A 24,970-nucleotide genomic window follows, 5' to 3' on the forward strand; every position below is an offset into this window, starting at 1 on the left:
CCACAACTTCTGAAGGCAACTTCTGTTCCATTGGTTGATTGTTCTCACTATCAGAAAATTTCTCCTTATTTCTAGGTTGAATCTCTCCTTATTCAGTTTCCATCCATTATTATTTGTTTGGCCTACATGCACTTTAGAAAATAGCTTGACCCCTTCCTCCCTGTGGCAGCCCCTCAAATATTGGAAGACTGCTATCATGTCTTCCCTGGTCCTTCTCATCACTGGATTAGCCATGCCCAGTTCCTGCAACTGTTCTTCATATGTTTTAGCCTCCTCTGGCAGAAGAAATTCACCACACATCCTTCACATTAAGAACAGCACAGGCCTCAAGGAAAGGGGAAGAATCTAACTTAATACCCTGTTTCTCCAACAATACGGCCTCCCCCAATAGAAAGTCCCAGCATGTTTTATAGGCATGGAATGAAATTAAGCCACAGCCTAGCCATTTTTTCGGGGCTCAAAAAAAAATAAGACCCGGCCTTATTATATGAGAAACACGGTATCTGTTGCTCGTGGCACATTTCCAACACAAACAACATGAACACCAGCGTTTCTAAAAAATCTTTGCTTCTCTGAAGAGCAGCAGACTATGAGCGCATTTAGGTTAAGGAAGTTCACAGAAGGCCATCAACTGAATTGAGAGAGAAAAAACCAATTGACCAATCCATCTGAAAAAACCAATTAGGAGAACATCTTTAAGTGGGGGGTAGTTGGATGAGATCATAAGTTCAGTAAAGCAAAACTGTGTTTCTCTACAGTGAACAACCAAATGATTCTGCCCACTTGCAACGATGGAATTAATACAAAGGATGACTTTTCTACAATCGCCTGAGCCATGGACTATTCTGAACAGACTCTATTGAGATTATGGATTATAACGATCTACCTGGGCAATTTGGATTTGAGTGCTAAGATTTGTTTGCAAGGACATAGGAATGTAAATGTGTCATCTGTTTGCCTTCTCTAGCTCCTGCAAGGTGACCCAAAAAGACACGATTCAAAACACTTAGCAATCCATGTGTACATTTTTTTTTTTTGGATTTAGAACGTAGGTAGGTAGGTAGGTAGGTAGGAAGGAAGGAAGGAAGGAAGGAAGGAAGGAAGGAAGGAAGGAAGGAGAGACAGATGAAGAAGGAAGGGAGGAAGGGAGGAAGGGAGGGAGGAAGGGAGGAAGGAAGGAGAGACATGTGGAAGGAAGGAAGGAGAGACAGATGAGGAAAGAAGGAAGGGAGTGATTGAGGAAGGAAGGAAGGAAGGAAGGAAGGAAGGAAGGAAGGAAGGAAGGAAGGAAGGAAGGAAGGAAGGAAGGAAGGAAGGAAGGAAGGAAGGAAGGAAGGAAGGAAGGAAGGAAGAGGAAGGAAGGAAGGAAGGAGGAAGGACAGATGAAGAAAGGGAGGAAGAAAGGGAGGGAGGGAGGGAAATTAGTGAGGAAGGAAGGAAGAAAGGAGAGACATGAAAAAGGGAGGGAGGGTGGAAGGGAGGGAGGGAGGGAGGGAGGGAAGTGAGTGAGTGAGGAAGGAGAGACAGATAAAGGGAGGGAAGGAGGGAGGAAGGGAGGGAGGAATCATGTGATTTATATTTTCCTCTCCTGTACATTTTATGAAAGGAAAGGCCCATTGTCACATTTAATTACATGCATACTCTAATTTTGTAACTTACATAATTGGATACATAGACATGCACACAGGCGCCCAACCACATAAAAAAAAATAGGCCATCAATTTAATTCTAATAAAGTTCCATGACCAAGCAAATGGAGTAAGGAGATTTTCATTGCTTTTACGGAAATTATGGGTTAAGGATTCTTTTTCAAGAATGATAATGAGCTACATAGTAGAAATGGATAGGTAACAAGCAGGAAAATAGGATTTTTATGTTTCTATCCAGGGCTAAAATATAAGCCTTTCTTTTTTTCTTTTTCTTTTACTGTGAACAACCTCAGTATCTTTTTACACCTTCCAAAAATATCCCATTAAATATTCATAATTCTGTAACTGAGACCCACCTAAATGGCCTTTTCTAACTCTGGGATTTTATTATGCTAATTAGAGTTATAGGAAGCTTTCATAATATTTACAGCAGCATCCCTGTTTCAATGAATGAATATGTACTTTTATAGGTTTCCGGCAATGTAATAGTCATTTCTCTTTAGAAGGAAAGACCGTCAGGTGTTGGAGCATGCATGGTTAGGAAAGGTTAATAATCTGAATTATTTTCAGCATATTTACATGCACTAATTCTCAGGGGAGAAACCATGATAGCTGAAGTAATACTTTGTATCTGGAAAGGAAAGGAAAGGAAAGAAAAGAAAAGAAAAGGAAAAGAAGAAAAAATGCAGAAAAAAAGGTAAAAAGAAATAGAAAGAAACCTCCAATTTCCTTTGCAGCAAATATAAATATGCTTACAAAGTTATCTCTTATTCTATGTTTATAAATATTTACAGACCCCTCACATCCTGGACATACACTGTCTCAACTCCAACCCTCAAAACGATGCTATAGAGCACTGAACACCAGAACAACTAGACACAAGGACTGTTTTTTTCTCAAATACCATCACTCTGCTAAACAAATAATTCCCTCAACACCGTTCAACTATTTACTAAGTCTGCACTACTATTACTATTAATCTTCTCATCACTCCTTATCACCCATCCCCTCCCACTTGTGACTGTATGACTGTATAACTTCGTTGCTTGTATCCTTACGATTTATATTGACTGTTTCCTAGAATGATTTGATTGCTTATTGTACCCTGTGACTATTATTAAGTGTTGTACCTGATGACTCTTGACTCTTGATGAATGTATCTTTTCTTTTATGAACACTGAGAGCATTTGCACTAAGACAAATTCCTTGTGTGTCCAATCACACATGGACAATAAATAATTCTGTTCTATTCTATTCTATTCTATTCTATTCTATTCTATTCTATTCTATTCTATTCTATTCTATTCTATTCTGTTCTGTTCTGTTCTGTTCTGTTCTGTTCTGTTCTGTTCTGTTCTATTCTATTCTATTCTATTCTATAAAAAACCATCCATCTGCAAGCCATAAGTACATTTTCCTCTGTTTTGTGCAAAAAGGCCTTTCCAATCAGCCAGAAATGCAGATACTGTCCCAAGGCCCCTATTTCTGATAATCTCCTTTTTGCAGATTTAATATCAGCATGCATAGGTGCCCAAATGAAACCAGCAGAAAGCTAAACAAATCTAAAAATAAAAACTGATTATTAACAACGTGAGGTTTTTAAACAGAAAATCAAGGCACCTGTCCAACATCTGTGGCAGGTTTTTTGACTTGGCAGAATCCCCGTGGAACAATCCTTCCTTATCCAAAGTAAGAAGGAAATGTGGGGAGAACAGGCCTGTCCATTGAAACCCCCATTGTGTTGGTTCAGCATTAGCGACGCAACTATGCTGAGCCCTCTAATCTCAGCTCGTTTGCATTTGATTTGGGGGTGTTGTCTTAAAGTGGGGAGCTCCTGCACTTTGCAAAGAAATATAACATAAATATATATCACATTTTTGATCTTCTCCCAACTACTATCTTTTTGGTGAAGGTTCGTGGTCGCACAGAAATGTAATAAAAGAATAATGGGGAAATGATTGCTGTTATCCATGCTACTTGCCTCCATTGCACCCAAATAATTTCAGCCAAACTTGTCTAGGGAGATTCTCACTCATCCAGCTCATGGTTGTCTCCAAGAGTGTTTTTTCAAGAGGCAACTGGACTTTCTGTTTTGTTTTTTCTTTGAAGACGTTTTGCTTTTCATCCAAGAAACTTCTTCAACTTCTCTTTGATGAGAAGCAAAATGTCTTCAAAGAAAAACCAGAAAATCCAGTTGCCTCTTGAAAAAAAACCACCTTTGGTTCAGCCAAATGTATTGCACTAGTTCCGTATGGTTGTGAGTGTATTTGTGTGTGCATGTATGTGTTTACCTTATTGCTTGCCCAGTTGATGCTATCTGCAATCAAAACAAGGAAGGGCCATCCATGTACACCTACAGTCTCTTTCTCCAACAATCCAATCCCATTCTTTTATGTACGGTTCTCTATGTTAGATGGAAAATACAGAATGCTCGTTGTGTGCAAGTCCTAACATTTAACAGCAAGGCAGCATCTTACCTGACCTTGTCAGGGATAGCCAACTTGGACTGGATAAAGTTTCTTAGGTGGAGTCAGAACAAGGAGTTGACAGCTATTCTCATTTGGGGCACCATGAGAATGAGAGAGAAGATGCTCTGTCCAAGGGGAAAAACCTATAGGAGGAAGTAATGGTGAACAACATTTCACAGGTTGTTCTATTTTAGGAGGGGGTCCCAAATTAGGCCATACTCAGAGTGTCCACCACCAAATGGTGTAGGACATTGAGACTATGTCTCAACTGAAATGCTTTAACCAAAAGATTCGGGATTTATTTTATTATTTTTTTTGAGAGGGGAGGGAAATAAGGCATAATGGCATTTGAAGGGACCTATTGTTATTGGAGGTTTTAAATTGACTCACTGTTTATGAATCAGGTAATGCCAAAGAGGAGTGGGTACTCGTTGATTAACGGAACCTAGACAATCGTGATCTACTCACTTTTTAAAAGTGGAAATGTTTCAATTAATAATTATGAAAAACATCTCCTTGGTATCAACTGGGGTTTTTGAAGGTCCCTGGTCAAAACTGTTAATGAATACTATCCTCCAGATTATCACGTCAAAAGCCTAGATTTCAGAATCTCTTTTCCTGCAGCCAACCTCAGAGAACACCAAAATAGCTACACTTCAACCCTGACTACTTACTATAGGCTCTACTCTCAGGTTTTCAGGATTTGTGGTCTTCTGCTTTCTCAAAGAAACTGTGGTACAAGTAATGCTGAAGAGGCGAGCCTTACCTGTAGGTGCAAATTAATAGAAAGAAGGGGGCAGCATTGTGACCTGCAGATTCAAAACCGAGATCCCATTAGCCTCATTGGTTTAAATGGTTCGCCAGATTTTGCTCGTAAAAATCCGGGGAATTGTACTTTAAAAGAACAAGATGGACAATTCACGGCAAATGATCATAGACCTTTCAAACCTTCACAATGCAATACAATTTAATAGGGTCAGCTAAACTCTTTAACTGAAAGTGGCAGTCCATGGAGAATTAATGAACTGAAGTGTATCCATGAATTCTTGAAACTGAATCCTGAGGGTTAAAGTTTGCATGTTTGCTCTTTTCCCCTGTTCTTCTATCATGCTGAACCACTTTGCTTGGCTGGTTGTTTTTTTGTTTTTCCAAGTGGGGATAGATTTCTTTAAAAAAAAATTGCACAGTTGGCACGATGTATTTGTAGGTTTCATTGATTTCAGTAGTAGAAACTAAAATAGAAACGATTGCTTTACTTAAAAAAAAACCCAGAAAGATTAACCATAGCTGAACTGTTGTCTCTCTCTTTTCAGATTCTGGATAACAGAGCAATATCTGCCCTTCATGTAGCTTTTCCCTTGACCCAAAATCGCAAAAATCCACTCATTTAACACCAGGCTGCCAAAGGAAGAGAAGATTCGCAGGTCAAAGAAACAAGGAAAAACGTATGTTTCTGCCACAAAACTCCTCCAGTTAAATTTCTGCACAAGGAACTGTTCTATCCCTAATCAATAACATTAGATTTTTGACTTTATCTGAGCATAAAACTCCATATTCTCCAAATTCTCAACTTTACAAGCAGGAAAGGGGAAAAAAAAAGAATTCAAAAACCAGTCACCAAGCAAGTCATGGCAGCTGTTTCAGTTGGAAACTGTAAATGGATATGGAAATTAGAAATGCAAGAATTTGGCTTCTGAGGTCAATTAAGGATTCTTTGCAAACGGTATACCATGTGTGTGTGTGTGTGTGTGTGTGTGTGTGTGTGTGCATTTTAACAGAAAGGTTACTTTGCCTGTACAGATTATAGATGCAGGAATCAGTCAATAAATACTGTAGCTTAATGGCTTCACACTAAAAGCTAGGTTTTAGGGATCTGGGAGAAGCTAAGTTTTCAAAGCTGAATTGCAAATTTCTTATTTGTTTGTTTGTTTATTTAATATATTTATTTATTTTCAATTTATGTCTGCTGGAAATCTCTTATAGTCTTTTAGTAGAAATCAAAAAAACAAAAACAAAATACTTATAATTTGTAATTTTGAGAATATGCTTTATGTGACCAGTAGTTTTGCTTTAGTTTGGCAAGATTCTGTCTATAGGTGAGGAACAATAAAGAAATCTACATGGAAGAATCACAATGTGTTTTGCTTGGTTTTGAAGATAAAATTGGAATCTTCCTTCCTTCCTTCCTCCCTCCCTCCCTCCCTCCCTCCCTCCCTCCCTCCCTCCCTCCCTTCCTTCCTTCCTTCCTTCCTTCCTTCCTTCCTTCCTTCCTTCCTTCCTTCCTTCCTTCTTTCTCTTTATTAGTTGTTATGTCATGTAAACGTTTAATAAAAAAATAAAAAATCACAAAATATAAAAATCTACAAACAGAAAGAACAACTATGGCAAAAGGAAGCAAAATAGTACTAATACAATATGCATACTTATTTATTTATTTATTTATTTATTTATTTATTTATTTACTTGCTTACTTATTTATTTATTAGAATTCTTGTTTCCCAATGAAATGCTCAATTAATTCAGTTTCATGTGGGTATTTATATAGAGTTAAATGGATCTCTTTGTTTCAGTCTCTTCATTAATCATAAACACCTTGACTGATAACTCTTCACATGTGCATAGATTTTTTTTTTAAATCACAAGTAAGTCTCCAAATTTGTCGTTTAAATCCTTTGAGGAAAGATAAAAGAACAGATGAATATTTGGTATATTCTTAGAAGCTCCATAAAGATGTCCTTAATGTTTGGTTTCATCACCGAGATAACAAGTTAAACTGTCATTTAAGTATATACACATTTAGTTTGGCTAGCAACAAAGTTACATGCTCAGTTATTAAAATGAAACAAAAATATTTTCAACATCATTAGCAGAAAAACAAACACTTCTTAGTGACACTGATTGGGCTTTGCTACATAAATTGGAAGTTTCTTTTATATTTGGGGTTATTACTATTTTTTTCAAGATAATACATAAAAAACACTAGCAGGCAAAACATATAAGGACAAGAACTGGCATTAGCTAAGAGCAGGAAAACTGAAGAAAGAGATAGTAGAGTTAATTCTGGTGGAACAAGACCAAAACTCAAGAACAAATTCATTCAATGCCAGAATCGAGAAGAAAGCGACAGCAAATGTCACCTTTGCAAAGAAGCTGAAGAAACCAAGGATTACTTGTTGCAAAGGTGCTATTTCAAGAGGCAACTGGACCTTCTATTTTTCTTTGAAGATGTTTCACTTCTCATCCAAGAAGCTTCTTCAGCTCTGACCGGATTACAGGGAAATGGAAGGATTTCCAAAGAGTACTAATGACCAGATGACTGCAAGGAGTATAAATCCTTCCATTCCCCACCATCCAGTCAGAGCTGAAGAAGTTTCTTGGATGAGAAGCGAAATGTCTTCAAAAGAAAAACTAGAAAGTCCAGTTGCCTCTTGAAAAAGCACCTTTGGGAAATCCATGACCTGGATGACCAGAATCTCCATAGATATTTAGCTATGCCAAGGATTGCTTGGTTAGCTGCTGGAAGATCACACAAACTGACTACAATGACATGACCAAGCAGCAACAATGGTGCATCAGAGCATCTGCAGAAATAATATTCGCCTGCAGTCAAAAAATGGTGGGATCACAAAATAGCCAGAGTCATAGAAAATGAAGAAGCTAAAGTTCTCTGGGACTTCAGAATTCATATAGAGAAGCCCCTGCCAGATAACACGCCAGAGTTAATAATTCTCAATAAGACACAAAAAGATCTGGATATTGGATGTGGCAAAATCTGGCGAGAAGAGAAGAGAAGAGAAGAGAAGAGAAGAGAAGAGAAGAGAAGAGAAGAGAAGAGAAGAGAAGAGAAAAAACTGGAGAAAATCTCAAAATACCCCACCCAAAAAAAACAATGACCTTATTTTGAAAGATAATGTTAAAACTATTGGATATTTTAGAATACTATAAAAAAAAAAGCTGCATTGATCTTCAAAAATGCAAAGAAAGCTTTTGACAGGTCGAACTGGAGTTTTTTCTTTAAGATTTTGAAACATCAGGTCTTTGGCAGAATTTTGTAAAATGAATGAAAATGATTTACACCTCAGAAATGATACAAATAATCATTAATGAAGATTTAACAAAACCATGTAAGGTACAAAAAAGAACAAGACAAATTGCTCCCTGTCTCCTCTCTTGTTTATTTTAGTTCTTCAAATGTTAGAGATACAAATGAAAATGAGAAGATCAAAGGTGTAAAAATTAAGAAAGAGTTGTACAATTTTTTGTGGATGACCTGGTTTTAATTTTGGCAGAGTCTTTAAGAAAATTGAACTTTTAATGAGCAAATTAAAATAATGTGATTCATTAGCATGCTTTTAAATTAATAAACAAAAGGCAAAGATGTTAACAAAAAATATGAAGTTAAAAGATCAAAGAGAACAGATAAATGAAAACAGATTTCAAGACTAAGAAGATAAAATATTTGGGCAGAACTATGACAAATATGAATTATATGTTATTTCAAAATAATTGTGCTAATATATGGAATGAAGTACAAAAAAACTCTTTTTATCATGTTTGATGTACAAGTAAAAAAAAAGCCAAAACATTTTGGATAGAAATGCATGCATTAATTAAAAAAAAATAAAGGTTAAATTATAGCTGAAACCAAAGACTTTTCTGTTGGAACTAATGGAAAAGGAACTAGAAAAAAGAACTCAGTTTTTATACATGAATATTGCAGAGAGATTATTAAATGCTCAAAAGAGGAAAGGCTCAACAGTACCTACAACATACAGTAGAATGATTGATGAAGAAGACAGAGCTTGTGAAGATGACTAAATTAACCTATTTGATTAGAGAAAAAATAACAGCCCCATTGTTGGTCAACTGGAAATCCTGTAGAGTCTTTTAGTAGAAAACAAAACAAAACAAAAAATTACATGATTTGTGGTTTTGAGGATATGCTTTATGTGACTGGTGGCTTGCTTTATTCTGGCAAGATTCTGTCTATAGGTGAGGAATAATAAAGAAATATGCATGGAATAATCACAATATGTCTTTCTTGGTTTTGGAGATTGATAAAATTGAAAACTTTCTTTGTTTCTTTGTTTCTTTCTTTCTTTCTTTCTTTCTTTCTTTTTAAAAATCATAAAAGTTTAATTAAAATGACAAAATACAAAAAACTGCAAAGAGAAATAGAATGACTATGGCAAAAGGAAGCAAAAATAGTACTAATAGAAATGTGCATGTTGGGTGCAAACCAAAATATCTGGAGCACCTCCTGAATACCATTGGCATTGAGAAAATCACTATCAGTCAATTGCAAAAGGCAGCTTTATTTGGAACAGCTTACATTCTTGCAAGGGTGCCTTTAATATTACCATTAAACAACAGCACCTGCCTATCCTGGGTCCTTGGAAAGGACTAGATAGATAGATAGATAAAAATGTCAAACCAATTTAAATATCTGTCTGACTGTGTGACCAACTATAAGAATAATAAATTTACAGAGGAAAGCAGAACTTTTATTATAAATATTAAAGGAAAGCTATTTTTATTAGCTGCCTAATAAAACTGCACCGGAAAATAAGAATTTAATGTGTCTGTTCATACTGTACCAAGCTAAAGACATCAAGTTGGTATAGAAATCTCAGAAAGACTCCTAAAGAAGGTGAAATGGACAGCCACGTGAATCAAATTTCTGTATTTATTTAGTTTGTTTATCAAATTTAGGCACCAACCCTCTCACTAAGTGACTCTGGATGGTTTACAGGTAAAAATTGTAAATAAATAATAAGAATAATAAGAAAAAAGGGGGAAAGGAAATAAACACCATCTCTTCTAGTGAATTCCCTGTCTCCCCTCTCCCTCTCTCCTTCTCTCCCTCTCTCTCTCTCCCTTTCCCTCTTCTCTCTCTCTCTCTCTCCTCTCCCTTCTCCCTCTTGCTCTTCCTCTCTCTTCTCTCTCTCTCCTCTCTCCCTCTCCTCCTCTCTCCCTCTCCCTCTCCCTCTTTCCTCTCTTCTTCTCTCTTCTCCCTCTCTCTCTTCTCCTTCTCTCTCTCCGCCCCTCCCCCCTCTCTCCTTCTCTCTCTCTCTCCTTCTCCCTCTCTCTCTCCTTCTCCCTCTCCTCTCTCCCTCCCTCCCTCCCTCTCTCTCTCTCTCTGGCAACGTTTACAAATAAGGCCACAAGAAAATGTCAAGCTGAACTATTTCCCTTCAAGATTAATAAACATACGGAAGCTGCTTAGCAAAACCAGTGTATCAGAGAACATTGAGACAATAAAGTTCTTTTTTTGAATGTAATGAATTCAAAAGGAATCTTCCTACAGAAAGTGAAGCTAACTTAAAGTGAGCATGCTTACTTATTACACAAGACTTTTGTCCCCGTAATTATGTTTTCTTTTCCAACCGTTCTCTTCCCCTGCATTGGGCTGCCTGCCAAGATTTATCAAAAGCACCTTTATTTTATTTTATTTTTTGGAGGAAAAAAAACAGTGTTTCCTGGAGAGGAGATATTCTTGAGCCTTTCTCTTCATCAGTGCTTCCTTTTTAAGCCAACCTTGTCACGTGAAATGAAAAATAGGCTTGCATTCAATTGTAAAACATAAACAGTCTTTTCAAGGATCCTGAGCTATGTTAAGGAAGAGTCCCTGTGGATCTTATGCCCTAGTTGTTGCTGATTATAGGGGGGTATGTTCATCTCTGTTTCAAGACCATTTCCAAGGTCAGTGGCCAGCATAATGTCACGGAGCACTGTCACCATCCCACAAAGTGGTATTTATTGTGATGACCCAGGGAAAGGCCCAGAGGCAACACAGCCAGTTGATAATTTGAACTCCCCTTTATTGCTCCAACTGTCCCCCAAACGCTCCCACATTTATGGCAAGTCCCATGTCAGGTTTCCAAGTGATGAAATCCATTTAAAAAAAAAAAAGAACGAAGTCCATCTTCCAAGACAAATTCTTTTATTTAGGGAAGCATCAAATTGGCAAAGTCCATGGTAATTCCGGATCTGACACAATCCGGAATTACCCCACAATATTAGAAGTTAGAAACAACCCCCCAAAAGTCACATCCTCTAATAGAAGTAATTCAATGTTGCTTGATGTCATAAATCTCCACCTCAAGGGGCCCAAGCACGGACAGCTTGTTTTCCCACGGGAAGAAGAATCACCTAGCCTAAACAACTCTATCTCCACTCTTCCCCCCTTAGGAATATGGTAAGCCTGAAACCCTTCCCCTCATGACCGCCACAGAGAAAGTAAGAAAAAGAGTATATACTAAGCCTAACTAAAATGGCTACATATGTCAATTTCGGGCTTGACATCCCAGAGCAAAGTGCTCACACACACCTCCAGCAGCTTCTGGCATCGAGTAGTCCAGGAAAATGCTGTTAGCACAATGGCTTCAAGGCAAGAAATCCAGCAAGGCAAAGGAACAATGTAGCAAGAAGGCAAGAAGTCCAGCAAAATCCAAATGTTGGCAATGACACATAAAACACCACAGTGCTTGTTCCTGACAAGCACCCATCCCCAAAGCGTCTCTTTAAGTCTCAATCTCCAGGTGAAGAGGTGCAGGGCACTTCTGAGTCATCGGGTTGGCCTGCACTGTTCTCACTTCCTCTCCATTCTCTATGCTCGGGGATCAGGAGAGGGGTGGTCCTTGCTCATCGCCTGAGCTCTGTCGCTCCTCATCTCAACTGCCTGCCCTTTCTCAGTTGTCCTGCCCTCATTCCTCCCTGCTGGCAAGCCTTTCTAAGCCTGAGGGGCCTAGGGATGCCTCATCCTGCTCCTCCCCACATTCCTCTGGAGCCAACGAGGCCACCCCCCCTCGATCTCCTTTGGCCCCAGCTCTGGCTAATCTTCCTCCATGGATTCAGGCTCCGATGGGGCCATGGTACTATTTATCTACTTGCATTTGCATGCTTTCGAGCTGCTAGGTTGGCAGGAGGTGAGGCAAGGCCAGGAACTCACAGATAAAGACACAGATAAACCTCCAGGTGGCCTCAACAACTCCCTAAAAGAATGCAAATGACCAGCTGTCTGCAAGGAGTATAAATCCCTCCATTCCCCACCATCCAGTCAAAGCTGAAGAAACTTTTGGGATGAGAAGCGAAATGTCTTCAAACAAAAAACCAGAAAGTCCACTTGCCTCTTGAAAAAAAAAAAAGCACCTTTGAGATTCTACTTGGGTTCCCCTGAGCATAACCAAGATATAAGCATACCACTGTGTCTGATGGAACAGAAGGTCCAAAATACTTCTTAATCATTTTCAAAATGTGCATTGTACTAAGAAGTACCTTTTTAAGTGCCAAAATAATTTTCGTGTTTAATTTCAAAATTCACCTACGCAACAGTTTGAATATAACTTTGAGAAGCTATTTCAAATTTAAAAAGGAGGTGAAATTTGGGGAATAGAAAAAGATGTAGAATGCTTTGTGGCCAACCAAACATTTTCACAATTCTCTCCAATGAGTATGGAGGCTTTTTCTGGGTGCAACTCTTATTGTGAAGAACAGTTTGGAAACCTTGCTATGTATATTCTATGGCAGTATTGGTGAACCTTTTCGGCACCGAGTGACGAAACGGGCATGTGCATGTGAATGTACCAGGAACTGGAAGAGCAGCCACCCAGTGCACATGTACGCACTAGATGGCTGCTCTTCTAGTTTCTGACACGTGCAGGTGCACCAGCCACCTGGTCTTCCAGTTTTTAGCACACCTGCGCATGCAAAGGCCAACTGGTTGGTGTGCATTCACGTGCCGGAAACTGAAGGAGCAGCCGCCTGGTGAGCATGCGTGTGCCAGAAAGATGATCGTTCAGTTTCTGGCATGCACATGTGCACTGGCCAGCAGGTCTTCATGAGCAAATGCATGCCAGAAACTGGAAGACTAGGTGGACAGATCATCTTCCCTGCATGCGCATGTGCACTGGCAGCTGCTCTTTCAGTTTCTGGTGCTCCCATGCGCATGAAGACCAGCTGGCTGGGTTGCCAAAACCGGAAGAGCAATAGGCAACAGCTGACGTGCTCAGAGGGATGGTTCTACATGCCACTTACAGCATGCATGGCATAGGTTCGCCATCATGGTTCTATGGTATCAAACACCGGTACAGGTAATCCTTGACTTGTCTCACAATTGAGCCCAAAATTTCTGTGGTAAAGTGAGTTTTGCCCCATTTTATGACATTTCTTGCCAGAGCTGTTAAGTGAATCTGACCTCCCCACTGATTTTGCTTGTCAGAAGTTCTCCACCTGACCTTGGGACATTGCAATGGTCATAGGTATGAAACCAGTTGCCAAACATTTTGATCACACGATCTTGGGGCTGCCACGAAGGTCAGTGCCACGAAGGTCATCAATGTGCAAAGTGGTCATAAGTTCCTTTTTCCAGTGCCATTGTAACTTTGAATGGTGACTAAATAAACTGTTGTAAGTCGAGCTATGCAGTATTTTAGAAGAGATCTTTCAAAGGGAAAACCAAGAATAATCTTGCATGTTTCTAGATCACTGTCCAGTTATAAACAGAGATTCATTGTGTGAAAGGGGCCAGGGATGGGATGGTGGCGAGGGGGAATGTCTTTCCTGGCATGTATCACTTGGAAATGAAATAAAGGATGCGATTGTCTCTGCAACCTATCTAAAACAAATGCCAAAGGAACATCTTAAATGCTCTACATATTGCATTCCTAACATGATCACGCAAAGGAAGCCAACCATGCATTTTAGGATGAATGTGGTACAGTTCTCACTGTGCTGGAGGCAAAAAAAAAAAAAACCTTGTTCTAATTAATCACCAATTAATAGAAAGCTTAAAATATATTTCTGCTTTAATTATACATATAGCTTCTCATTAAGCAAGGCTTAATTAATCAATTTTTTTTAAGAAAAACATTCTAAGGACAGTGACTCATTCTGCACACCACAAGGCGGAATGACTAACAGGGATGCAAAAGTGAACTCAAAAAACAAGAATAACATTCAGCTGTTTTCCTTGATGGGAAGACAACAGGCAAAACACACAACCCCACACAACCCCACACACAGCGATGTAGGCAGACACAGCTGGTACACTTAATTTAGCTGGCACTGGCAAGGAAGTGGTTGGTAACTTTGGAAATTAATCAGCAATGAAGCTAGTCAAAGGCAGCGTCAATCAATATCAGAGATAGGTTTTGAAGAAAGGTTGAATGAAGGCCTGCTGGAACAGTCCATTTTCCTCTGTAAGCTACTTCAGATGTATCTCCAGAACTACTACTACGACTACTACCACTACTACTAATTATTATTATTATTATTATTATTATTATTATTATTATTATTATTATTATTATTATTATTATTATTATTATTATTATTATTGGATATAGATTGAGGATTTAAAAATAAGTCCAAATATATTTATATGTATATTGTCAAAAGCTTACAATACAAAAGAAATAAGAATAAACATAAGTTTAAATATAAGAAATAGGAACTGATAATTGGGGACAATAGGACAGGGATGGTAGGCAGGATTGTGCACTTATGCACACTTCTTACACACCTGTTAGGAATGGGGTGAGGTCAATAAAGGTTAGTTTGAGGGTAAAGGAGTGGGGGTTTGAGCAGGTGACAGCAGAATCAGGTAGCGAGTTCCAGATATTGACCACTCTGTTGCTGAAATCATACTTCCTGCAATCAAGTTTGGAGTGGTTAACATTGTTTATATCTGTCGTGTGCTCCTGTGTTGTTGTAGTTAAAGCTGAAATATTCATTAACTGGTAAGACGTTGTAACATATGATTTTATGTACTATGCTTAAATCCAATCTTAGCCAGTGTAGTTCAAGATTGTCTAAGCCAAGAACCTCAAGTCTGGTGCTGTAGGGTATTCTGTTGCGAACAGAGGAATGTAGTACTCTTCTGGTAAAATACTTCTGGACTCGCTCAACTGTATTTATAAATTTTATTTACATAATTTATCAAAAATGGCTTCAGCAATGATTTTAGATCAGGGTTGCCAAACTCAAGACCTGTGGGGTGAATCTGGCTCATGGGAGTGCTTAGATCCATGGGGCCACCTTGGAAACAGCAAAGGCCCAGCCCATGATGCCTCTGCCAGTGAAAATGGAGCTTGGGAGGGCCACGTGCCACCCTCACGAGCTCCGTTTTCACTGGCAGGGGGTTGCAGGAGGCCATTGCAGCTGAAAACGGAGCTCAGGAGCTCATTTTTCTGGCAGAGTGCTCAGGCCCTCGACACATGTGACATCAAACTGGCCACTTCCCTCCAGCCCCACCCTGATGCAGCCCTCAATGAAATCAAGTTTGACACCCCTGTTTTAGTTTGTTGTGGGTAAGAAGAATAGCAGTAACACTTAAGACTTACATACCGCTTCATAGTGGCTTACAGCCCTCTCTAAGAAGTTTACAGAGTCAGCATATTGTCCCTAACAATCTGGGTCCTCATTTTGCCAACCTTGGAAGAATGGAAGGCTGAATCCACCTTGAACAGGTCAGGATCGAACTCCAGACTGTGGGAAGAGTTTTGTCTGCAATGCTGCATTCTAACCACTGTGCCACCAGATCAACGTTGGTTTTCAACCAAAGTTTTGGATAAATTTTGGCATAGTTTGGAAGATGACTTGGAAGAGTAGGTGTCCAGGAGGTCAATTACATTTCCATGTCTAGGAGCAAAATTTGCTGGATGAGATGAAAGTTTGCTATGCTATGCTATGCTATGCTATGCTATGCTATGCTATGCTATGCTATGCTATGCTATGCTATGCTATGCTATGCTATGCTTAGCAACCTTGCAGCATGTGGACTGAAGTCACACGGATAAGAATAAAGCTCAGAGAATTTAGATAATGTCCTGCCTGATCTGTCTCTGATTCTGAAAATTGCCCAGAATCCTCTCCAAAACACATACTCCTAACAGTGAGAATAGAATATATGAAAATATCACAATGGAACATAGAAAGAGTGCCAGTTAAATCTGCCATAAAAACACAAGAAACTTCATAGAAGCAAGACGGAATGTTCCACTACTTGTGAGGTCTAAATCACCAGATCTTAACCTTTGTTCCTAACTCAAGAGCGTACCTTGTCAAAGTGTTTACAACTTACAAAAGTTGCAGAAGTCTACAACTTTTATTTTATAATGAACTACAGTATTTTATAATTTATGGGAACATAAATTATATCCAGGAACCCTTTTTCTTATTACATTTATCTTGACTCTGCCCATCCGCTTGATAGCATAACAAGTAAAAAGAGCAAAACAGATTCCCTTTACTTATTCCAAGAGAAGTAAACTAGACGCTGTTATGAGCCTTTGAACCATTCATCTTTGACTCACAGGAACATTGAGGTGTGTGGCATTATCGCTGGGAAGGACAGCCCAAGACGGATGAAGCCATCATCTTAACCATGTGAAACCAGCCTGATTCTTCCTGAGACACTAAGCAAAATTGCAACAAACTGCGCAAAATAAGAGACTATCAAAAGACACAAATACCAGGATAAAAAAAACAAAAACAAGTTTTGCATGCATGTCCTGTCTTCCCATTTTTGAATAACAGGTCCTCTTGCCGTATTAAAAGCATGCCCTCCTAAATGCACAACAGAAACCACTCACTCGTAGGCCATCCCAGGTATAAGCTATTCACCCTTCGTTCCACTGTTTGTAATAATTATACACTGATGAAGGCACAACTGCACACCCACACAGATTTCCATGTGAATCTGTGTGTGTAGACCTCAAAGCACAGCCACACATACCACACCAACAACTTGGATACATTTTCCGGAAGACTGAAGCAGTCCTCAGCACACCTAAGGTGATCATCCGAAAGACATGGCAAGCGGTGGTTTCTTCACTCACCTTGTTCAAGTGGCTGGCTTTTGGTTGAAGTTGTTTTCATCTTGAGTGCCTCCCTCACCGACATGTCACAACACGAGCCTTTGTTGGTATCTTGGTCACTGTCTGCTTGGTCACTATCCCCATGCCCGCTGTCTCTCAAACTGGCTCGTTCGGGATCCTTGAATGTGGAGCTACTGACATTTGGACATGAAGAGGAAGAGAACGAGAGAAAAGGGGGAGAGGGGGAAGGGAGAGACAGGGAAGGAGGGAGGGAGAGACAGAGAGAAAGAGAGGGGAGAGGGAAGGGAAGAGAAAGGGGAGGAGGGAGGGAGAAAGAGTGAAAAAGGGGGAGGAGAGAGAGAAAAGGAGAGAGGGGGGAGGGAGAGAGGAGGGGAGGGAGAGAAAGGGGAGGAGGGAGAAAGAGAGAGAGAAAGGAAGAGAGGGTGGGAGGGAGAGAGAGGGGGAGAAGGGAAAGAGAGAGGGAGGGAGGGAGAGAGGGGGAGGAGGGAGAAAGAGAGAGAGAAAGGAAGAGAGAGGGGGAGGGAGGGAGAGGAGGAGAGAGGCGGAGGGAGAGAGGGAGAGAGGGGAAGGAGGAAGGGAAATAGAGAGAAAGAGGGGGGAGGAGAGGGGGGAGGAGAGAGAGAAAAGGAGAGAGGGGGAGGGAGAGAGCGGGAGGGGAGAGAGGAGGGAGAAAGAGAAGAGAAAGGAAGAGAGGGTGGGAGGGAGAGAGAAGGGGAGAAGGGAAAGAGAGAGGGAGGGAGGGAGAGAGGGGGAGGAGGGAGAAAGAGAGAGAGAAAGGAAGAGAGAGGAGGGAGGGAGGAGGGAGAGGAGGAGGGAGAGAGGGAGAGGGGGAAGGAGGAAGGGAAATAGAGAGAAAGAGGGGGGAGGGAGAGAGGGGGAGGAGAGAGAGAGAAAGAGAAATGTCAAACTTGTATTTACTTGGCCCCTAATTTGAATTGTAGTCTCTGGCAAACAATTTTGACAGGAATGCAAATGGGGAAGCCAAGAAAGTTATTTAATAGGGCCTTACCTTTGAACAAACTGTTGCCTGCTACCCATGTAATTGGACTCTGCAGGAAAATTGTCTGTCTGTGAAAGAGAAGGAAAAAAAAATACATCTAGTTGCAAACTGGACAAATCTCCTGCAGAGCAACAAGACTTCCTAGAGGTGGAATGATTAATAATTCCAATAAGAAGAGAAGAAAGAAGAAAAAAACAATTCCCCCTTAACCTTCAGATCCCTACTTTTTAATTTCCCTGGAAAATGTCAGCATATTATGATATACCATTAAAGCGATCCTGGTCCACAAATTACCTGCTAAAAACAAAAAAGGAAGATTTACACAAAGAAATGCTTTGTAATCAGGCAGAATGCACTTCTTCTTAAATGCTCTAAGAAGGCAAGATTGAGTGACAGTAGTTGGCACATCCCTTTGCATCTGAACAATTAATACATTCATGTGTTCTCTAAACCAGAAAGCTTTTTTTTAAAAAAAAATCCCAGAAGCAAAGATAATTAATAAACAAATTTCTTGTGATAGAAAGGCTACGTTCAAATGAATTCTTTTCCAGTTAGTCTCTCACTGAACCTCACCAATTTCTCCTGCAGACTATTATTCCCAAGGATTAGATAAATAGATGATAGATGGATGGATGGACGGATAGATAATGGATTGATGGATGATAGGAAGAATAGAATAGAATAGAATAGAATAGAATAGAATAGAATAGAATAGAATAGAATAGAATAGAATAGGAATATTGGAATGGAATGGAATGGAATGGAATAGAATAGAATAGAATAGAATAGAATAGAATAGAATAGAATAGAATAGAATAGAATAGAATAGAATAGAATGAGAAAGAATGGAATAGAATAGAATAAGAAAGAGAAATGGAATGGAATGGAATAGAATAGAATAGAATAGAATAGAATAGAATAGAATAGAATAGAATAGAATAGAATAGAATAGAATAGAATAGAATAGAATAGAATAGAATAGAACAGGAAAGAATGGAATGGAATGGAATAGAATAGAATAGAATAGAATGAGAAAGAATGGAATGGAATAGAATAGAATAGAATAGAATAGAATAGAATAGAACAGAACAGAACAGAACAGAACAGAACAGAACAGAACAGAATAGAATAGAATAGAATAGAATAGAATAGAATAGAATAGAATAGAATAGAATAGGATAGAATATTGGAATGGAATAGAATGGAATAGAATAGAATAGAATAGAATAGAATAGAATAGAATAGAATAGAATAGAATAGGATAGAATAGAATGGACCTTGGAGGTCTTCTAGACCATCCCCCTGCTCTGGCAGGAGACCTTATACCATTTCAGACAAGTGGTTGACAAGACTCTTCTTAAAAGCCTCCAGTGATGAAGTACCATGATTTCTGAAGGCAAATCATTCCATTGGTTAATTGTCCTCACTGTTAGGAAGTTTCTGCTTGATTCCAGGTTGTTTCTCCCTTTGATTAGTTTCCAACCCCTCTGATGCTTTGGGGGGGAGGAGGAGGAGGAGGAGGAGGAGGAGGAGGAAGGGAGGGAGGGTGGGAGGGAGATAGAAAGCCCTGCTCCAGAAAGGCAGTTCACCCTGCAATAATTACATGTTATATTTATCAACTCACCCGTAGATTAATCAACTTTGCAGTCAAGAGAAAACTAGAGTTAGGGAGAAGAGTTCTAAACTAATTAGTTTAATTTGTTATTTATGCACTGTTTTTTGTTTTTTTAATCATGCAGTCCTCGACCTCACTCTATCATACCCTGAAACTGCACAATCCAATAACAATTTTATCCTTCTGGGAACTGTTCATTTCTGAGGTCCTTGTTGTGTATCTGTTCATATTATAAACACACACACACACACACACACACACACACACACACACACACACGATGGTCTCAGTTGACAAATGTTCATGCACACAGCAGCAAATTGGCTGTTTGATGGTGACTGGAAGGATCAGCAGCATTTATTAGCGATAATATGGAGGGAATCAGATACTTGTCATCAGAAAAGATTATTTTTCCAGGACTGAGAGAAACTAGATCACCCAGATACCATGTATATTTACAGACACAGATATGATGTGACTCAACCACTGCTTGCTACTATATTTCCTGTGAGGAATGTTCAGTGATGAAAGCTGGATTAAGATAAACTATGGCACAAATAGGCCTAACATTTTAAAGCATTAAACCCAAACCGGGGGCTCTTGTTTTTAGAGGTTGGTATTTTCTTTCCCAGGATGTCCATGTTTCTTACTTTTTATTTAATAGAGGAAAATGAGATCTATTTTGTCTCTCATATACATACTTGCATAAGTATAGCATTGCCTCTCTGAAGTCTCTTTTCTGGTTGCCTACTCACTCAGTAAAGACTTATGAAAAGAAATGAGGGTTGCTAATTTTGTGACCTAAGAAAAGATCAAGGTTTCCCCTGGTCCAACTCTAGGGGATGATGCTCATTTCCATTTCCAGTATTGTCTGAAGACATTTTCATGATAATGTGGCGAGCGTGGCTATATGCCAAAGGTGTATGGAACGCTGTTACTTTCCACCAAAGTGGTACCTATTTATCTACTCACATTTACATGCTTTCAAATGGCTAAGTTGGCAGGAGGTGAAGCAAGTAATGGGAACTCACACCATCACACAGTGCTTGGGTCTCAAACATAGGATGTCAGCTTTCCATTGACAAGCTCAGTGTCTTTTAACTACTGAGCCAACATACCCCCTTGTTACTCAAGTATGAGTAATTAATTGAGTTTTCAAGTCAGATTTTTGACTCCTGCTTGGACTAGTTTCCTTGGCAAGGTTTTTTAGATATAATTTGCCACTGCCTCCTTCCTAGGGCTGAGAGAGAACAATTGGCCCAAGTCTGTAGAGATTCTCAAGTCATCCAGGTCATGGTTCTCCCAAAGGTGCATTTTCAGGAGCTAACAGGACTTCGTTTTTTTCTTTTCTTTTCTTTTGAAGACGTTTTGCTTCTTGGGTGAGAAGTAAAACATCTTCAAAAGAAAAAACAAGGAAATTGCCTCCTGAAAAAGCACCTTTGGAACAATTGGTCCAAGTCAAGTCAAGTCTAGTCTAGTCTTGGGTGATGATACAAAAATTTATGCCACCAGATAAAGACTGAATGCACCAATTATCACATTAAACAAGAGGAAAACCTTCTACACACCAATTCCACCCGCACTTTCTACAATTTCGTAAACAACAAACTAAAAGACTCAAGGTCCATCCCACCCCTGAAAGTATCTAATGGTAAAGACTGCAATGACAACACCATTAAAGTCAACCTCTTTAACACATTATTTGGCTCAGTATTTGTAAACAGCACTGGATCATGCCCAATATTTCTAGCCAAACCACAGAAAACTACAATGATCTAATACATATCGATTTTACAGAAGACAATGTTGAAAAAGCACTATGCAATCTAAAACCATCTCGATCTATTGGACCGGACGGAATATGTGCCTACTTCTTAAAAAAGCTATCCACTGCCATAGCAGAACCTCTAAGCATAATCTTTGAAAAATCTTTCAGGACCAGCTCCTTGCCAAAACTATGGTCACAAGCCACGGTCATCCCCATCTTCAAAAAGGGAGACCCCAACCTAGTTGAAAATTACAGACCAATCTCCTTATGCTGCGTCACCTGTAAAGTCATGGAATCAATTATGAACCAATCCATCATCCTCCACTTAGAGACAAACAACCTACTCTCCAATAAACAATTTGGTTTCAGAAAAAAAACTATCCTGCAATCTGCAACTCTTACACTGCAAAAACATATGGACTACACAACTCAATCAGGGCAAAACAATAGATGCAATCTACATAGATTTCTGTAAAGCCTTTGATTCAGTGGTACATGACAAACTACTCCTAAAACTAAAATCTTATGGTATCTCTGGACAACTGCATAACTGGATAGAAGCATTCCTGTCAAACAGACAACATATGGTCAAAATTGGGAGTGTCCTATCAAATTCTGTACCTGTCAATAGTGGTGTCCCCCAAGTCAATGTTCTAGGACCAACTCTCTTCATATTCTACATAAATGACCTTTGTGATCACATTAAGAGCAACTGCATTCTCTTTGCTGATGATGTAAAGACAATACTGCTACCCTTCAAAAAGATCTTGACTATGTATCAGAATGGTCAAATAAATGGCAACTTCAAATCTCAACAAATAAATGCTCTGTCTTACATATTGGGAAAAACAATCAGAAAATAAAATACAAGCTGAATAGTCAAGACCTTGTTGATGATCCAAGCTCTGTAAAGGACCTTGGAATACTCATCTCTAATGATCTAAGTGCTAGAGCCCACTGTAACTACATAGCCAAAAAGGCATTAAGAGTTGTTAACCTAATCCTACATAGCTTTTTCTCTGGTAATATCACACTATTAACTAGAGCATACAAAACATTTGCTAGACCAATACTCGAATACAGCTCATCAGTCTGGAACCCACATTACGTATCTGATATTAGCACAGTTGAGAAAGTCCAGAAATATTTTGCAAGAAGAGTTCTCCACTCCTCTACTCATTGTAGAATACCTTATGCCACCAGACTTGAAATTCTAGACCTAGAAAACCTTGAATGATGCCGTCTTCGGTCTGATCTAAGTATGGTGTATAAAATCATACATTGCAATGACTTACCTGTCAATGAATACTTCAGCTTCAACCATAACAACACAAGAGCACACAATAGATACAAACTCAAGGTTAACCGCACCAAGCTTGATTGCAGGAAATACGACTTCAGCAATAACAGAGTGGTCAATGTCTGGAATACTCTACCCGACTCTGTGGTTTCTTCCCCAAACCCCAAAAACTTTAACCTTAGACTGTCTACTATTGACCTCACCCCTTTCCTAAGAGGTCTGTAGGGGGCATGCATAAGCGCACCAACGTGCCTACTGTCCCTGTCCTATTGTTTCTTTTATTTTTCTTATATGTACCCATTTTATGTATTCATAACTATGTATATACTTATACCTATTATCTTGTAAGCGATTGACAAATAAAAATAAATAAAATAAAAGTCCACTCATCTGATTTCATGCCCCGGACAGGACTAGCACCCAGTCTCTCTATTTCTAGCCTGATGCCCAATGCCATTTTTTTCTAGCCCAACACCAAACTGCCACCTGTAACTATGAAATATAGCTCAACTCTTCCAATCTATCTTCTCTGGTGATTTGTTTCATAGACAGTACAGTGCTTTAGTCTTCATCTTCAAACATTGCTTAAGCATAAGTAAGCTTCAGAATCCTGCAGATATGAGCAGATGACTAAAGTACTTCCATAAACAGAGAAAACTGTATTATGAGTGCCGTGCCAATGCGACAGTATTTTATAATCCACACTTATTTGTCTTCGTGGTGAAAGGTGTACAGAATTGCCAGATCAAGCATGCAGTTGATGTTTTCTCACAGAATTCTCATATTTTAAGTTTGGTGGCATTTCTTTTTCATCTCAGTAATTAATTGCAGAGTAGGAGGTTATTTGCAGCATGCATTGAAAACAGCCAAAACCTTGAACTGAACCCTTCTTGTTGTTTTGGTTCTAGTTTTCCTTGGGTGACAGAAGAGGCTATCAGAGAGAATTTCAGCACTGTATAAATATCTACATAGTGCAGCTGGACGAATGACAGAACTCCTACTGTGTTTTCCATCAGATCATGCTGTACCTCTCTTCACAGCAGCAACTTACATTTATCGAGGGCTTTTTTATCTAGCTAATAATCAGCATCTGTGCCAGATGCAAAACTCTATAAGAGGTGCAGAGCTGACCAAGATTGAGTGGGAATTGTCCTTCCATTTCTGTCATCCAGGATACCCTTGGTGTTGAATATTTCATCTGGCCGAATGCAAAATAGTTGGGAAAAACAAACAAACAGGAGCTCAGAAAACTCCTTTGAACTCTTCATTGCCCTAAGCCATTGTGATGTCAGCTAACGGACATCATCCTCGATTACAAGTTACAAATGGCAAATCAAATCAAATATCTTTATATGGATCTTTGACTGGCCTCCACAATAAAGGGTACAGTAAAAAAGACAAAACAGATTAACACAGCAATTTGTTATGGGAGAAGGGAAAAAATAATAATAGGACAATAAACTTTGAAAGATGTGAAATTAAGTTTTGCAGTTGCATAATCTGGGGGAGGTATTTGAGCAGCTGATAAGTATGTGTGGGATTAGTACTCGTTAAAAAATAATAAATATATTTATCTGTCTTTTTAGAAATGATGGGGTGATTAGAATATATCTTAGGGCAGTGGTGGCTAACCTTTTATGGCTCCCGTGCTGAAAATTGTGTGCTTGTGTGCCAGCATCCAGAAGCCAATGTGCGCTGCCCCCCCATGCCCCCCCATGCATATGCGTGACTCCATGCACATCGTGCATCTCTCTACGCATGTGCGTGCAATTCCCATGCCCTCTGTCTCTACGCATGCATGCAAGACACCCCCCATACCCTGCACATCTCGGCGCATGCATGTGCATCTCCCACGCACCCCTGCACCCTCATGCATGCACACCAGATACCCGACAACCCGCTGGTGGGCGGGCAGTGCATGCACATATGCAGTGGGCAACCTCTTGCATGCCGGCAGAAGTGGCTCTGCGTGCCACTTGAAGCACACATGCCATAGATTCGCCATCACGGTCTTAAGTGTATTATAAAAGGATCACCCTGTAAGGACCAAAGCACATAGCATTATTTGTACATTCTGCTCCTAACTCAGAATGAGTAATCCAAGCTCTGAGACTTCACTAGCCTTACTTCATTTGTTCTCCTGCAAAAAGGAGAACAAATCAGCAAGTTTAAGGAGATGAAAAGAGGAGGGAAGGAAAGCTAGGGGAATAACAGCAAGACAATGCTAATGAACTGATCCATAACTACAGTCATAGGATCTTTTTTTTAAAGAGCGGCATGGTGGCCTAGGGCAGACACTTGCCTCCCACGTGGAAGGTTGAGAGTTCACTC

At 39.5% G+C, this 24,970-nt stretch overlaps 1 protein-coding gene across 7 annotated transcripts in view; it reads right to left on the minus strand.

Moving 5' to 3' along the window:
- Positions 1-24,970, minus strand: part of PCDH17 (protocadherin 17) — a 184,817-nt gene that overhangs the window by 91,902 nt on the left and 67,945 nt on the right. For 4 of the 7 annotated variants that reach the window (XM_087967445.1, XM_087967448.1, XM_087967443.1 and 1 more), the window contains exons 2-3: positions 17,966-18,024; positions 16,957-17,129 (exon numbers count right to left, since the gene is read on the minus strand). The exons of 1 other annotated variant lie outside the window; for it this stretch is intronic. In XM_087967445.1, the coding sequence (XP_087823571.1) occupies positions 16,957-17,129; positions 17,966-18,024 (232 nt within the window). Of the gene's footprint in view, positions 1-4,084; positions 4,261-16,956; positions 17,130-17,965; positions 18,025-24,970 lie in introns of those variants that run through there. 2 more of the 7 variants (XM_087967447.1, XM_087967444.1) reach the window with 2 other exon arrangements.

This window comes from Notechis scutatus, chromosome 5 (assembly GCF_049901735.1).
Source record: "Notechis scutatus isolate UNSWTSFEM ecotype Mainland chromosome 5, rNotScu1.2, whole genome shotgun sequence".
Lineage (NCBI taxonomy): Eukaryota > Metazoa > Chordata > Lepidosauria > Squamata > Elapidae > Notechis > Notechis scutatus.